Source organism: Saccostrea cucullata, unplaced genomic scaffold (assembly GCF_032062105.1).
Source record: "Saccostrea cucullata isolate Sc308-1 unplaced genomic scaffold, CSIRO_AGI_Scuc_v1 ctg1085, whole genome shotgun sequence".
NCBI lineage: Eukaryota > Metazoa > Mollusca > Bivalvia > Ostreida > Ostreidae > Saccostrea > Saccostrea cuccullata.
The window spans coordinates 21365-37192 of record NW_026921233.1 but is presented as its reverse complement, the minus strand read 5'-3'; the positions used below and the strand labels follow the sequence as shown (position 1 = coordinate 37192).

At 34.5% G+C, this 15828-nt stretch overlaps 1 protein-coding gene across 1 annotated transcript in view; it reads left to right on the top strand.

The window, feature by feature from the left end:
* The window catches only part of LOC134259539 (collagen alpha-2(IV) chain-like), a 39113-nt gene that overhangs the window by 1923 nt on the left and 21362 nt on the right, over nucleotides 1-15828 (top strand). The window contains exons 2-17 of the mRNA XM_062742123.1: nucleotides 497-553; nucleotides 675-809; nucleotides 963-1007; nucleotides 3036-3098; nucleotides 3807-3887; nucleotides 4020-4094; nucleotides 4333-4395; nucleotides 7315-7395; nucleotides 8478-8645; nucleotides 8865-8927; nucleotides 9038-9136; nucleotides 9374-9427; nucleotides 9835-9931; nucleotides 10244-10366; nucleotides 10751-11056; nucleotides 14499-14677. Of these exons, the coding sequence (XP_062598107.1) occupies nucleotides 497-553; nucleotides 675-809; nucleotides 963-1007; nucleotides 3036-3098; nucleotides 3807-3887; nucleotides 4020-4094; nucleotides 4333-4395; nucleotides 7315-7395; nucleotides 8478-8645; nucleotides 8865-8927; nucleotides 9038-9136; nucleotides 9374-9427; nucleotides 9835-9931; nucleotides 10244-10366; nucleotides 10751-11056; nucleotides 14499-14677 (1689 nt within the window). The remainder of the gene's footprint in view (nucleotides 1-496; nucleotides 554-674; nucleotides 810-962; nucleotides 1008-3035; nucleotides 3099-3806; nucleotides 3888-4019; nucleotides 4095-4332; nucleotides 4396-7314; nucleotides 7396-8477; nucleotides 8646-8864; nucleotides 8928-9037; nucleotides 9137-9373; nucleotides 9428-9834; nucleotides 9932-10243; nucleotides 10367-10750; nucleotides 11057-14498; nucleotides 14678-15828) is intronic.

Sequence of the window (15828 nt, the reverse complement as noted above, 5' to 3'; positions counted from 1 at the left end):
AGGACCCAAAGGTATAGGGTTTCAAGGAATGGGACCCAATCATTTTGGGCCATATAAGCACTGGGGCCCAATCATATGGGGCCACAAGAACTGAGGCCCAATGATATAGCAAGAAGAATTGGGATCCATTCTTATAGCCATATGAACTAAGGCCCAATGATTTAGCCACATGCAAGGACTGGGGCCAAGTCATATGGGGCCACAAGGACTGGGGTCTAATCATATTGGGCCACAAGAACTAGGGCCCATTGATATAGCCAAAAGGACTAGGGCCCAGTCATATAGCCACAAGAACTAGGACCCAATCATATGGAGTCACAAGAACTGGGGTCAACCACAGAGTCACAAAGATTGGGACCCAATCATATAACCACAAGAAGTGGGGCCCAATCAAGCCAACTTCAAATGTATCCTTGTATTATTCTACTGATTTCTTGCCATTTTTTAAATTCATTTCTTAGTTTTTAATTATGAATTTTAATTTTTTTTTCTGTAGGCCTGCAAGGGCTGTAGCTCTACAGTATGTTTGTGTGCTGGACAAAAGGGAGTCAGGGTAAGAAATCTGAACACATTTTTATTTTAATTTGACACATTCAAGAATTATTAAGTTAGCAAATAATCAAAATTGTCTGACATTGTCAGAGTTGAGGAAAAAGACACATTTTATATTTCAGGGAGCACCTGGTTTACCTGGACTGAGAGGCTCCCAAGGGTTACCTGGATTTATAGGACGTGAGGGTCCACAAGGGGTACCGGGTTTGAAGGGTGGCATAGGAGAACCTGGAGGTCGTGGAGAGAGAGGAAAAAGGGTAAGCATATATTTTTATAATTAGAATGGGAATTTCCTTTTAAATATGTTTTGAATTTGAATCAATAATGACTGTACTTAAGAATATTGTAATAATATATTTAGATTTCATGCTGCTGACAGATATTTGCTATGATTTTTTTTTCTTCTTCAGGGTGACATGGGTCCTCAAGGAATGAATGGTGTGCCAGGTGTACCAGTAAGTCACCATTTTACATGTTCTACTCAATCTAGTCACTGTCAAACTTCTCTGTGAATCACAACTATATGTCTTATATCTCTATTTGTGCCAATTAATGACTCAGAGTGTAATTATACTCTTGTTATTTCTCCACGTGAGCAGAGTTACCTCCCCTTTATATTAAGTACATTACCTCCCTTTGTTCTTGCTGAAAGAGCACCTTAATTGTCATCTCTTGTGATTGTAAATGACTCAGAATAAATGGCTCTTGTCTTTGTCATGATTGTATCATATATGACTCTGACATTTTAAAGTATTTTAAGTCTTTTTGTACCCAAGTTCTGTTATTACTAGGGATGTCAAATCGGTTCATTTTTAATACTCGGTTACTCGTTGTTTCTACAGTTTAAAAGTCTAAATAAATATGAAGTTGATTGATAACTGTAAAACATTGCAAACTCTTGTAGAAATAAAACAACATGGTCTGATGGGAGGTTTACCTGTAAATGTGTTATAACAATTATGCCCACTTTGTGCCCGACAAAATTTTAATCTAACAATTTTGTAAAGTTCAATTTATTTATCAGATAAATACGAGAAATAAAATCATAAATGGTTCAAAGTGGTTTTGTTTTAAAAAAAATAATCTGTTCCCTAATCGTAATGTAACTCTTTGGTTGCTTTTGACGTCCAAGTGATCACAATATCAACTTGATCAAGTTATCCTATGACAGAGCGGATATACGATCTTCGTACACTTTTCGATCCTAGATTTTAAAAAATTACGAGACGGTATGTAATAGTTTGGTGCAACGATGGACATCAGATTTTTAAATCCTTTGCCTTCAACCATTTGCATTAATTGGCATGTAATCAAACGCATCCATATCAACAATCGCACGTGCAATATCATCTGTCTCTTTCCCCGAGAATTTACGGCTTATTGGAGAATTGACAAGATTATCTAACCTTACACGATGTTCAATGAAAACAAAAAATTAAAGCAAACAAAACATAGGGGTAGAAGACTCGAAGGTGAAAAAAGCCAGGTAACAGGTGCTTGGTCACGGTAATTACTGTATAAACACTGCCACAAGCGATAACAGTCATTTAGAGGCGCAGGAAACCCTAATTACTGATTTACAAGTGCAATGAACATTTTACGTTTTAAAACCGATGTTTTAATGCATTAATAAATAAGCTTAGAAATATTTAAAAATATACATCCGAGTAACCGAGTACCGATTTTGGTATTCGATGCTTGAAATTTATTAATATTGGTTAACCGGGTACTCGTTGACATCCCTAGTTATTACAGTTTGTAACTGTATTATTTTTCATATGGCCACACCAATAAAATTTCTTGTTCGTCGGACCCGCGTGCTCGTATTTAAACAGAACTTTACAAATAATATTAATTTAAATTTCCCGCACCATTAGAATTTTGTGCCATTTTCTGTTCAATGTCCGCTCTATCTATCGTATTTTTAATCTGCAAATCAGAAAAAAATAATTGTAAGTTCAAATTTTTTCACGCTCCGCCTAAAAAATTGTCTACAAAAAAGTAATAATATTATTATTTAACCGCTAGCCCGCTCGTACGTTTTTCCCTCAAATGTCCGATGAACAAGAAATTAAATTGGTGCGGCCTAATATAAAAATATTATTATATACCTGATATTTATGAAATGATAAAAATAAATATATTTTCTGCTTTCTTTCTTTTAAAAGCTGATCGCTGCTAAACAATAAATTTTAATACTTTAACAAAGTTAAATCTGGTTTCTTCAAAGAAGCAAAAAAATTCTTTGCTATGATGGGAATCATTTATTGAAACTATTGGGGAAAAACAGAATCTGCTATGCATTTCTCTGCATGTTGCCTAAATCTGTGAATTCCACTGTTCAGGAAAAGAAAAGAACATTTTTTTATTATTATTCAAGATTTTTTATTTAGATGCTTGAAATTTATTAATATTGGTTTGTTTTCGTTGCTTTGGGATCAGAGGGTTGTAAAATTGTTTAAATTTATTTTTTACTTTTCTAGGGTTATGAAGGCTTGGAAGGCCCAGTGGGTCCACAAGGTTACCCTGGATGTAATGGGACAAAGGTATGTAATAATGTAATCATGTATCAAAAGTAGGAGATAATGTAATAGGACAAAGGTATGTAATAATGTAATCATGTATCATATGTTAGTAATCATGTAATGGGACAAAGGTATGTAATCATGTATCATATGTTAGTAATCATGTAATGGGACAAAGGTATGTAATAATGTAATCATGTATCATATGTTAGTAATCATGTAATGGGACAAAGGTATGTAATAATGTAATCATGTATCATATGTTAGTAATCATGTAATGGGACAAAGGTATGTAATAATGTAATCATGTATCAAATGTTTATGTAATCATTCAATATGTAATTAGTTATGGAATGCAATAAAATTTACATTGTATTACAAAAAAATAATCATTTGAGTTCTATTGTTACACAGTAGTGAAAGACAACATTTTTGATAATTGAAGAAGATATTGAGTTAGCTGAACAATATAAAAAAAATATTCCATCATAGTTTTGATAAAACAAAGTCATAAAATTATAATTATGCTTAATTTCTTGTGAAATTTTTTATAGTGCTTAGACATTGTAAATAATACACATGTACAATATTTCTAATTAAAAAAAGTTATGTATTGAAATATAAAATTGAAAAAAACTGTGATAATACTTAGGGTGATTAGAATTGATATCAGGCAGTACATTGTTTCAGAATATTAAGGTAAATAAAAAAGATTATTTTAAATTTTAGGGACAGAAGGGTAACCCTGGAGTTGATGGACTGCCGGGAAATCGCGGACCTCAGGGTATACCAGGTTTACCCGGACCCAAGGTAGATTGCCATGGAAACAACAACTTAAATTCAAATATTTAATAAATAAATATACAACTTAACATTTTGTTAATGAATTGATCACCTATAATATGTGTATCTCCTGACAAACATTGACTCTCTGACCAACAGGGCAACCCTGGAGATGGATTTTATGGATTTGGTCCTAAAGGTGATCCAGGAAATCCAGGGCGTACGGGTCCTAGTGTAAGTATCATCACCATAGCAACTGCTATCATCACCATAGCAACTGGTATTGTTACCATAACAACCAGATTTCAGACATGTTACTTTATGCTATTTGATCTTTAGCCAGTACATTAATATGATTTATGATAGGGTTTCATTTGAAGATAAGAGCTAATTTCCATTAAAATTTGTTATAATTGTTCTGGTTTATGTCTGATACACGTATTTATTAAACCTTAAACCTTTCTATTTTTAGGGTGATCCTGGCATTCCAGGTCGACCCGGACTCCCAGGTCCTTTTGGCCCTTCAGGGCCTAGGGTAAGAAATCTTCAGTCAGTTTTAATTATGACACATTTAATAGAGGGCGGAGCCCTCTCATGGACCCGAAGGGCCCGTGAGAGCGAAGCTTTCCCTATAGGTAACACGTATGTATATGAAAAATAAAAGAAATCTATTGTAAACTATATGTCAATTACAATACCTATGGAACTGAGATTCTTGTCGCCAATATGGCGTCCTGTAAAATGGCGTCGTTTTGATTCACGCGCAAATTCTCGTTGTTGATGAGACTTTCATCAAAGTGAAAACCATTTAATCCAAGGATAATTAGTAGTAATGGTTTTTTACTTAAAATCAAATCCATCTTCCAACTTTCGATTTAGACGTTTAGATTTATTTATAGTTCGCGCTTCACAAGTATAACGGCATTTGATTGGTTAGAAATTCCCTACCGGCGGCGCTGTCGTCTGCACTATTGAGGAGCGGATCTATTTGTGGCGCCTTTCACTAGACTGTAGAAGGAAAATAATCCTTATTTATTTGTTAATAAAATTTAATAATAACAATGTCTTTGGATTATTGTCAATGACCAAGCTAGAAATATAGTATTTTTTTTAGACATACTGTACAATTTTTTTGAACAGTTAAATTTAAAATTTAATACCCTGTGAAAAGTCTAAATATAGGGACTCAATAAATGTGAAGAATATTTTTTAAAAAAAATTTTTAGGTATCCAAATTGTTTATGAATATCTACTTGTACATAGATATATAAATATTTAGCAGATGGAAGTCTGAGTCTCATTTTTGTTGTGATTTTTAAAATTCAATATTTCATTTTATGAAGTTTTTCAAATGACAAAATTTCAGTATCTTTAACTATAATAATCAAAACAAAAATCTTAATTGATATATATGAATTTTAAAAATATAGAAAAGATTTTTTTAGACAATTGGAATTACACATATACTGTAAAGTCTAAAATTAGGAAAAACTAAGTTAGACAATGTATGGTGTACAGTCTGGAGAGGTAGTTGTTCAGTCTGCATGTATCAGTAAATGCATGTAAATATACAGTCACGAAGTTATATGACTTCAATGTTGCAGTGCATGCTGTTAATGTAATACACATCAAGCATATCAATATAATTTTCTATCCTTATAAATGTGCTTTAAAACTTTTAAAAACATGAAGCAAATATTCAGAATTTTTGTTTGACATCAATAAAGTTAAATATTCAATTCAAACTTCTCAGAAGTGTACCCTACTATTCACAAGTTTTGGTTTTGAAATTATATGATTAACCAAGTCTTAAACGACAAAGATACCAGAAAAATTACTTTTAATTTCGAGGTTTTTTTTCTTCAGATAATTAAAAAGTATAACTGTTTTCAAAACGATTGTGTTAATGTTAGATTTAGAAAATTCGAAAGACTATTTAAATCAGATTTGTTTTAACAACACCAGCCAAAAAAAAAAAACCCTGAAAAGTGAAATATACATTTTTCGTTAAAATAAAGAAAATAATCATTATAATTAAATTAATGGGTTACCAATTAATGTAAAATAAAAAGAAATAAATAAGAAGAAACTTTAAAAAGATATATCACAACAGGGATCTAATAAATGTCCCTAATCATGCATCCGTTGCAAATTTTTTTTCTCATAAAAGTTGTGATGCTGTTATATTTTCAACCTTCGTGATAGTAACACAGTCAAATTTGGTCTGATGATGAGATTTATCCAGGACGTAGACCATCTGTCTGTATTTTAGGTCAAATTCGTCTTCTGATCTGGTCTTGACAATATTGTTCTTACTTTAGATGACGTCATAACTATGATAATGTAATGGGAGTAATAACAGTTGAGAAATGACTTGAGGTTTCCAGATCAGTGTTGTTAAATAAGCATATGAATTAAAAGTAGTGAAAGACAAAGAAATGATGCTCAGAAAAGTTTATGAGTTGATTATTGTAGGATATATTTGGGAACAAGTTTACTGTTACATGCATTAAAGTTTGAGGTGTCGTTGGGCCGAGGGGTATCACATTTCTTGGACCTCGGTACTTTGAATCCCTTAATGGTCCAGTGCATGCCGCTCTCTTTCCCCACTACATTCTTCGACGTTTAGTGCTCTGGCTAGACAACCCTTTGTCTCATGATGAAATATCTCAGTTAGTTCTTAGATTTATTACATGTATTTGAATGAAAAGTTTTTTTTAAAGAACTGAGTTCTTTGTTATGATTCTCTGACACTGATATACAATTTCAGAATTTAACTGATTTGTCATTAAACAATAAAAGGTAGCAATTTTCTCTTCATGGCTCCGCCCTCACTAACGGTCACACCGTCTAACATATTATACATGATTTGCTATAATTTTACAAAATTTACAGTGCTTATCAAATTGCAATTCATAAATATTATCTGCATATATCTATTCTCATTATTTGAATAATGGGCCATTATTAAACGAAAATGGTATAAAGGGAGATAACTTTTGTCTTGAGATTCCATTTATTGTTAAATTGACAAGTCCTGCAAAAAGAAGTCAAAAATAACTATTTTATATGATTTTGTTTAGAAATAAAATGAACATGAAAGGAGAGAACCTTGTCTTCCTTTGTTAGTGATATACTTTTCATGTTTAGTGGTCTGTTTTCCTTGGCCAATGTTTTTCAAAATAAAATTTACAGTGTATTGACATGAATATTAATGGCATCTTTTAATATTATATTAATGATGTTTTTTTTTTCAATATTATTTCAATAATAGTAGGGATGGGGTAGGAACAACGCCATTTAATTTTAAATGTTTCTCTCAGAATGCTTGTGTATCAAGGGTATTCACAATATGGTGTAGTTTTTCTGACCTTATTGTAGCCTAGCTAGGTGTTGTGATTTCTTCATTAATATTTTATCAGTAACTGTATATTTTCCACTTTAAAATTTTCAGGGGCCCACTGGAATTCCAGGAGGTAAAGGACCCAAAGGAAGTATGGGAGACCAAGGTAGAAATCCCCCCAAAGGTGAAAAGGTCAGTGTCAGATTACAGGTGTACAATAGTTATACACCGAAAGGTGAAAAGGTCAGGGTCAGATTGCAGGTGTACAATAGTTATACACCGAAAGGTGAAAAGGTCAGGGTCAGATTGCAGGTGTACAATAGTTATACACCTAAAGGTGAAAAGGTCAGGGTCAGATTGCAGGTGTACAATAGTTATACACCGAAAGGTGAAAAGGTCAGGGTCAGATTACAGGTGTACAGTAGTTATACACCTACAGGTGAAAAGGTCAGGGTCAGATTACAGGTGTACAGTAGTTATACACCTACAGGTGAAAAGGTCAGGGTCAGATTACAGGTGTACAGTAGTTATACACCTAAAGGTGAAAAGGTCAGGGTCAGATTACAGGTGTACAGTAGTTATACACCTACAGGTGAAAAGGTCAGGGTCAGATTACAGGTGTACAGTAGTTATACACCTACAGGTGAAAAGGTCAGGGTCAGATTACAGGTGTACAGTAGTTATACACCGAAAGATGAAAAGGTCAGGGTCAGATTACAGGTGTACAGTAGTTATACACCTACAGGTGAAAAGGTCAGGGTCAGATTGCAGGTGTACAATAGTTATACACCGAAAGGTGAAAAGGTCAGGGTCAGATTACAGGTGTACAGTAGTTATACACCTACAGGTGAAAAGGTCAGGGTCAGATTGCAGGTGTGCAGTAGTTATACACCTAAAGGTGAAAAGGTCAGGGTCAGATTGCAGGTGTACAATAGATACACACCTAAAGGTGAAAAGGTCAGGGTCAGATTGTAGAAGTACAATGGTTACAGATGGACTTCTGTAGAAAAATCAACTTTTTATGCATTATAAAATTTAGCACCATTTTTAAAACACAGTATGTTATATTGTTAATACATGACACTGTGTAGTTCAAGAATATTTTAGGTAAGTTAATATCCTTTATTTTATAAACAGTACCAAAGAAGCATAAGCAAGTTTGTTTTTGTCACCAGTGAATAACTTTGTGAAACCTTTGATAATTATGTAAAATATTCGTCCAGTTGACCTGTTTTATTGACCTTTAATTGACATGATTGTGTGTTTATCCTTAGGGAGAAGTAGGATTGCCCGGTCTCAAAGGTCCAAAGGGCTCCATCATTCCGACATTACCAGGAAACAAGCCGGACGAGATCCTGATGGGAGAGAAAGGTTATCCCGGGGATCCAGGGGAGGGGGGCAGGCCAGGACGACCCGGAGTGCCAGGAATGAGTGGTGATCCGGTCAGTGGAATATTTCCTACTGTTCCTCTCTATCATCTCAATCCAATTTCTCTTTTATTATTCCTTTAACTGATGATCATAAACTTGAAGAACCAGTTATAATCTGCAGTAACAACATTAAGTTCCATATCATATAGCTATATTTTGAGAAAAAAAAATTGAAAGAAGTAGAGAATTGATTTATAACATGGTTTTGATTGTCCTGCATTTTGATTGTAGGGTTTTTCAGGTTTGCCAGGTGATAAAGGACCATTTGGGATGCCAGGAATGCAAGGAATGAGGGTAAGCTAGGATTAGGGATCATTTTACCTTTTTTTGTACATGTATTTTTAAAGTTTTGGTCACATTTATATATAGTGATGATGTAATAATTTGTTTTTTGACCTTTTTAGGGTAAGAGGGGTAAGGACGGCCCACAAGGACCTTATGGCTTTAAAGGAGAACAGGGAGAAAAGGGGAGACAAGGATATGACGGATTACCAGGAGAAACAGTAAGATTCTCCCCTCTGAAAATACAGTTATCAAAATTACTTTTTCATTTTAAGAAGGCAGAGATGTAACAAGCAATAACTGATAGAGTATTAAGCAAAATTTTAGCTTTATCACTATTTTTGGAGACATAAAATAAATTTTTTAACCAAATTGGAACTTATGTCACAATTTTCTCCACTTTGTTAATCTTGTGTATTTGTTGTCACCTATCATGAGACAGTTTCTCTGTTTTTTAGGGCAGAACAGGAGACCCTGGTTTTCAGGGAATGAGGGGTGATGTTGGAGATCCGGTAGGTTTCCATAGCAATGCAGTCATGTGACAATCACATAGACTCATAATTCATAAAATAATAGTGATATCATTTTAATATGAATATCATAATTGTTCAGTCAAATCATACATTTATAAAATACATTTATAAGATCTAGAGTCAGAGCAAAATTATCTTAAGTTGTAAAACTTTCTCTAAAATTATATTTATTTGCATGTGATTAGTTTCTGAAATTAAGAATGGTTTAATCCTGGCTGAAACCTTTTGATTCAGGCTTTTGGAAGCAACTTCCAAAATAAGAAAAAAAAATCATCCGTCTTCATTTCCAAATTCTTTTAAATTTTAGTTTTCAATTTAGTTGTGGATATTCAGGTACATGTAAAAACATAATGTAGATATTTGATAACAATTTTGGAAAATTACAGGGTCCGGAAGGAGATCCAGATGGTGGGGGTCAAGGTCGTCCAGGACCCAGAGGTCGCCCTGGTGACCCTGGCCCACAAGGTCTTCCAGGATTCCCGGGTATGTGTTAGAAATTAAATTAATAAATACTTAGCATAATAGGTATACAAATTAATGCTTAGAAACACTGATAGATGATGGATCTAATACTGTAAATGCATTATATCAGACGTGTATGGTATTTGGCGAAAATTCATTTTTCAGTTAGCGTATATTTGATTTAGCGCTAACTGAATGTGTTAAATATAAATGTATGATATACAAAACATTTGGCGATGTACTTGATTTAGCAGACTCTGCTTTCCACCAACATTGCTAAATGGAATACATTGCTAAATGTTATACGTTTACAGTTATTTGTATGTTTTACAGGAAATGACGGTCCGGATGGTCAAATGGGACGAGATGGTCCACCTGGTCTACCAGGGCCTGATGGGATACCTGGAAGAAGAGGACCCGTCGGATTCTCCTATCCAGGAGAGAAGGGAGATCAAGGTAACATTGTAGGACTTTAATGTGGATTAGAACTTCGTAAAAAAAATTATATTGATAATGAAAATGGACAAATTCTTTAAAAATTTTCTCTGCTCCTGGGTATTGAACCAATGAATTAGGTACATAGTTATGATGAGGAAGTATACCTCTTCCAAATTTGTGAATTTCATGGCCCCTGGGTTAGGGGTTCTGGTGTTTAGGGGAGGCTGTAATGATTATATAGTGAAAATGCATGAATTCCTTGAAAATCCACGAACCAAATTCAATTGTTGGAAAGTTGTTACATGATGCTAAGATGACCTATAAGGCCCGTGGGCCTCTTGTTTCAAATGCCATTCAATATTTTTTTTGCTCATCTGAGGTAAACTAAACTCTTATCCTCAGGTGGCTTTGGTCGTGATGGAGTCCCTGGATTGCCTGGATTACCTGGATTAAAAGGAGTTCAAGGAGATGTGGGACCACTTGGAGAAACGGTTCAGGGATACCCCGGTGAACAGGGGCGCGTGGGACGACCCGGTCTGGATGGACTTCCTGGTCTGCGGGGAGAACCGGGTCCTGAGGGATTTCCCGGTATCCCTGGAGACGGTCTGGATGTTACCGGTCCCATGGGTCCATCAGGATTTCCCGGAGAGGAGGGAGACCCAGGAGTCCCTGGAGAGGATGGACAAGATGGAATCCCAGGAGAAAGGGGTGGGTCTTTTATCTTGAAAATATTCATAGATAACTTTAAGAAAATGTAGAATTTGGTCATAATAATAAGCTAACATTATTCACTTAAAGTTTTTTTTACTGAATTTGAATTTTTAGGATACACCAAAGGCTTTTTTCAAGATTTTTGTCAATTTTGAGATTTTTGGCTAAGAAAACAATCCTAATGACTGCTTTATGATGCATGAAAAATTCTTCCTGATTATTAAATGGTTTTCTAATTATTTAACAATAATCAAACATAAACACTAAAACATGTGAATGTGCCATTATTGAAGCTTCTGATTTGGTCTGTAACTGCCTGCTTCTGAAAGGAGCAATAAATCACTGTGACCACTTGGGGAATTCTTCACTAGCAACACAGAGGTTATCAGTAATTAAACTACAGGGACCCTAGATTTAGGGAAGAAGATCTAACAGGTCACTAATGACAGTGAAATAGGAGGTGGGGCTTGGCTTTTGCCATTTTGCCGGGAAATCTTTCTGATTCAGAATTGAACCTATTTTACTTCATTAAAAGCACCTTAATAAAGAATGGAACCTCCCATTCTTGTGAATATGCACAGGAAATATGGATAAGTGACAGATATCCAAAGCTGAATCTCCAAGGTGTCATATATTTCTAGTTTTGTCAGACTTTGTTGTGTAATGGGTTTTTGCCCTCTACTCTAAAGGGGAGCCAAAGGGGAGCCAGTCAAAGCGCCCCCTAATAAAAACGTCCCGGTCAAAGCGTTCCCTAATTTTAGTCAAAGCGTCCCCTGATTTTAGTCAAAGCGTCCCCTGATTTTAGTCAAAACGTCCCCTGATTTTGGTCAAAGCGCCCCCTAACATTTTTTATAGAAAAAAATACCCCCCCCCAAATATTGGTCAAAGCGTCCCCTGATTTTAGTCAAAGTGCCCCCTGATTTTGGTCAAAGCGCCCCCCTAACATATTTTTAAAAAAATACCGCCCCCAAATATTGGTCAAATTTTTTAGTCAAAGCGCCCCCTATTTGGTCAAAGCGCCCCATTAACATATTTTTAGAGAAAAAATACCGCCCCCAAATATTGGTCTATTTTAGTCAAAGCGCCCCCTAATTTTGGTCAAAGCGCCCCCAACATATTTTTATAGAAAAAATTCCGCCGCCAAATATTGGTCAATTTTAGCGTCCCTTGATATTAGTCAAAACGTCCCCTGATTTTGGTCAAAGCGCCCCCTATATATTTTTACAGGAAAAAAAAACTTTTCGAGTCGATCCCCAAGCAATGGTCTAAACGTCCCCTGATTTTGGTCAAAGCACCCCCTTATAGAAATTTTTCAAGTAACTGCCACACAATGATAATATTATAAATACAAAACAGTTTTATTCCGTAATATCTTTGTAAAAATATATTAGGCACTAATATTTACATTAAATCATTTTACCGTAAAATTCTATAAGGGGCGCTTTAATAAAATTGTTTTAAAAATCAGATGCTTTGACCAATATTTGGGGGCGGTTTTGTAACATCATTTTACCGTAAAATTCTATAAGGGGCGCTTTGACATAAATCAGGGGACATTTTTACCAAATCAGGGGACGCTTTGAGCGGGACGGTTTTATTAGGGGGCGCTTTGACTGGATTTCCTGTAAAGTAAGATCAGACAGTTGGTGGTATTATTTCAAAGGATTCAGCTCCCTCATTTATTGACCAATTTCTCTGAAAACTGGCCAGAATGCGTCTCAAATATGTGTTCAAAAAATTGTATCTCAGATTTTTGATATCTTGCTCAGTTCTCCATTTATTGGGGGAAATGTAGAATTTGGCTAATAAATCAGTAACATTGAAAGACAAATTGATATAACTTTTGAATAAGAGGATATATCAAAAATCTGAGATACAGTTTTAAAGTTCAATCTTTAATCTACATCGAGGCAAAATTTTGACTTTGAAAGGTGGAATACAAAAAAGTTGATATATAAAATATAAATGCACTAATATTTACATTAAAATATTAATAATTTGTTAATAAGATAAAAATGAAAGTTTATATTAGAATCATTAAATAGTACATTTAACAAGCTTTCAAATGATATGTACTTTTAATATGTTATCTTTGATAATAAAAGAATTACAAGCAAATTAAATTTTGCCCTTTGGAAGCCTTTGGTGTATCCTTAAGGTAGGATTCTTCTCTGGTTTCTGACTAGATGATACATTCAAAGTATATTTGCTTATATTCTTATATATTGAGGTGTAAGGAATTTAAAAGACCATATTTTTCTTTCCTCATCACAATTGTACAACTTTAAATAAAAATAGTAAACTGTGTTTGAAAACTAGCAGGGACTATATTTTTGGCGGAATGGTGGCGTATGAAAATATCATCTTTTCTGCCTCTCAAAATTATAATAGAACAATGAATTTAGTTATAATTTTTACACAATCGAAGACTTGAAGAAATTTTCAAATGTAAGCTAGATTAATAATGAGGGACTAATCTTTCAAAATATATCAAATAAATATGATTTTTCAAACAAACTAGAACTTTATTAACTTTTAAACGCTTCCAATCAAAGTGCAGATTTGAGCCAAAAATCCATAAAAAGTATTTTTTCTCTCTTAGTAAACAATCAAAACTTTTTGTTTTTGTATCATCTTGTACATTTATAAGACTACTTCATTATATGTGAAAATAAGACAAAGTTAAATATAGGAAGCATATGAAAATAACTAAAATATCCTAAAAAATTAAGGAAAACAGAGAAAATTCGGATTAACCAATATCCAGTTAAGTTAAATTATTTATGTAAATTTGGTAATATCATGCGATGGACCTGATATAGTAATATGTTTTTATGCAAAAAGAACAATCATTAAACTTTTGAAATAGAAGTAGGTATCACATGATTGGCAACAGTATATTATTATTTTTAATGTCAAGGAAAAAGATAACGACCTTGACCTGACCTTGCCTCTAATATAAAACGGTCAAATTTAATTTCACTGATACTGTCACTTCCTGATATTGTCTTCTTGATTCTGTGAAAATTTCATTAATTTTTAAATATTAGAAATATGAGAAGAATCCTACCTTAATGCTGTTGACTGTCACACAGTTAGCTAGTCATTGAGTGCCCTGTGAAGGCCATTCAGTTGATTTTTATCCCATAACCTTCACTTGGCTTTGTTTGGCTTGTGTAAAATCATAGCAGATCTAAACAAAATGATAGCATTGTCATGTTTGTGGATTTTTAGAACACTAAAAAGAATGAGTTAATGTTAAAAAAGTGTGTCTTTTGGATGTAACCTGATATCAAGGCATTGTGGATCATAAACCTTTACATGTGCACCCATCCCTTTTCACCATGAATTGACCAGTTTTGTACTAAAGTTAATATAATTTTTTTGACATGCAATCTTTTCTTTGAAGGCTGACTAGTCCAAATCTCTTTAATTTTAGGAAGAAGGGGAGATGACTGTGGGGTTTGCCCTGGGGGTGAGCCCGGTTTTAGGGGAGATCCAGGCGACCCTGGTTTTGACGGACTTCCTGGACGACCAGGTCAACCAGGTTTCCCAGGACAACCAGGAGAACCAGGTCAACAGGGCATACCCGGAATAGCTGGCCAAAAGGGCATACCAGTAAGTGTAACTAGGGAATACCTAGTCAAAAGGGCATACCAGTAAGTGTAACTAGGGCATACCCAGAGTACCCGGTCAAAAGGGCATACCAGTAAGTATAACTTAGGGCATACCTGGAATACCTGGTCAAAAGGGCATACCAGTAAGTGTAACTAGGGAATACCTGGTCAAAAGGGCATACCAGTAAGTATAACTTAGGGCATACCTGGAATACCTGGTCAAAAGGGCATTCCAGTAAGTGTAACTAGGGCATACCCAAAATACTTGGCCAAAAGGGCATACCAGCAAGTATAACTAGGGAATACCTGGTCAAAAGGGCATACCAGTAAGTATAACTAGGGCATTCCCCGGAATACTTGGTCAAAGGGCATACCAGGTAAATTCAAAATTTAATTTTTATTTGTACAAGTCATGGTATAATAATAGATCCTACATAATTTTGTATTTTTGGAAGCTCCATTAAAACTAGATATAACTTTCAGGGTCCAGATGGTTTCCCTGGAGAAATTGGAAGAGTTGGACCTAAAGGTGAGCCTGGAGATTTGGAAGTCCCCTCCACCCTCAGAATGAAGGGAAAGCCTGGTGAGCAGGGACCCAGGGGGGCAGTAGGCAGGGCAGGATCCCCAGGAGCTGTTGGTTCCCGAGGACCCCAGGGATTCCCGGGGATACCTGGAGAAAGGGTAAGAGTTGCTTCATGTAAAAAGAAATTCAAGGAAAAAAGACAATAAAAAATTGTTTCATTTGAAAAGTATCATTAGCTTTGAAGAAGTAGAATTTGTTATTTGACAAAATCTTCTTGCCATACATTTTTCAACTATATTTGTTCACAATCTATTGAAATAGAAAAACATGTTAAGATAATGCACATAATAAATGAATCTTAGAAAGTATATTTTGCATAGTATTAATAAACTTTGTTGCATTTAAACACATATTTCTTGTGTTAATTTATAGAAATAATTAGTGTTATAAAACCTTTTTAGTAACCAGTTTGGCTTCATCTTCCGTTCGAGTACCCGGTTACTATTTTTAGTAAAAGTATAGATATCTATTATTATTCTATACTTTTAGTAGTAATGCACATATATAGGGACATTATGTTTAAAATACACACATACGATATCGCCATATATTTACGATTTTAAAATAAA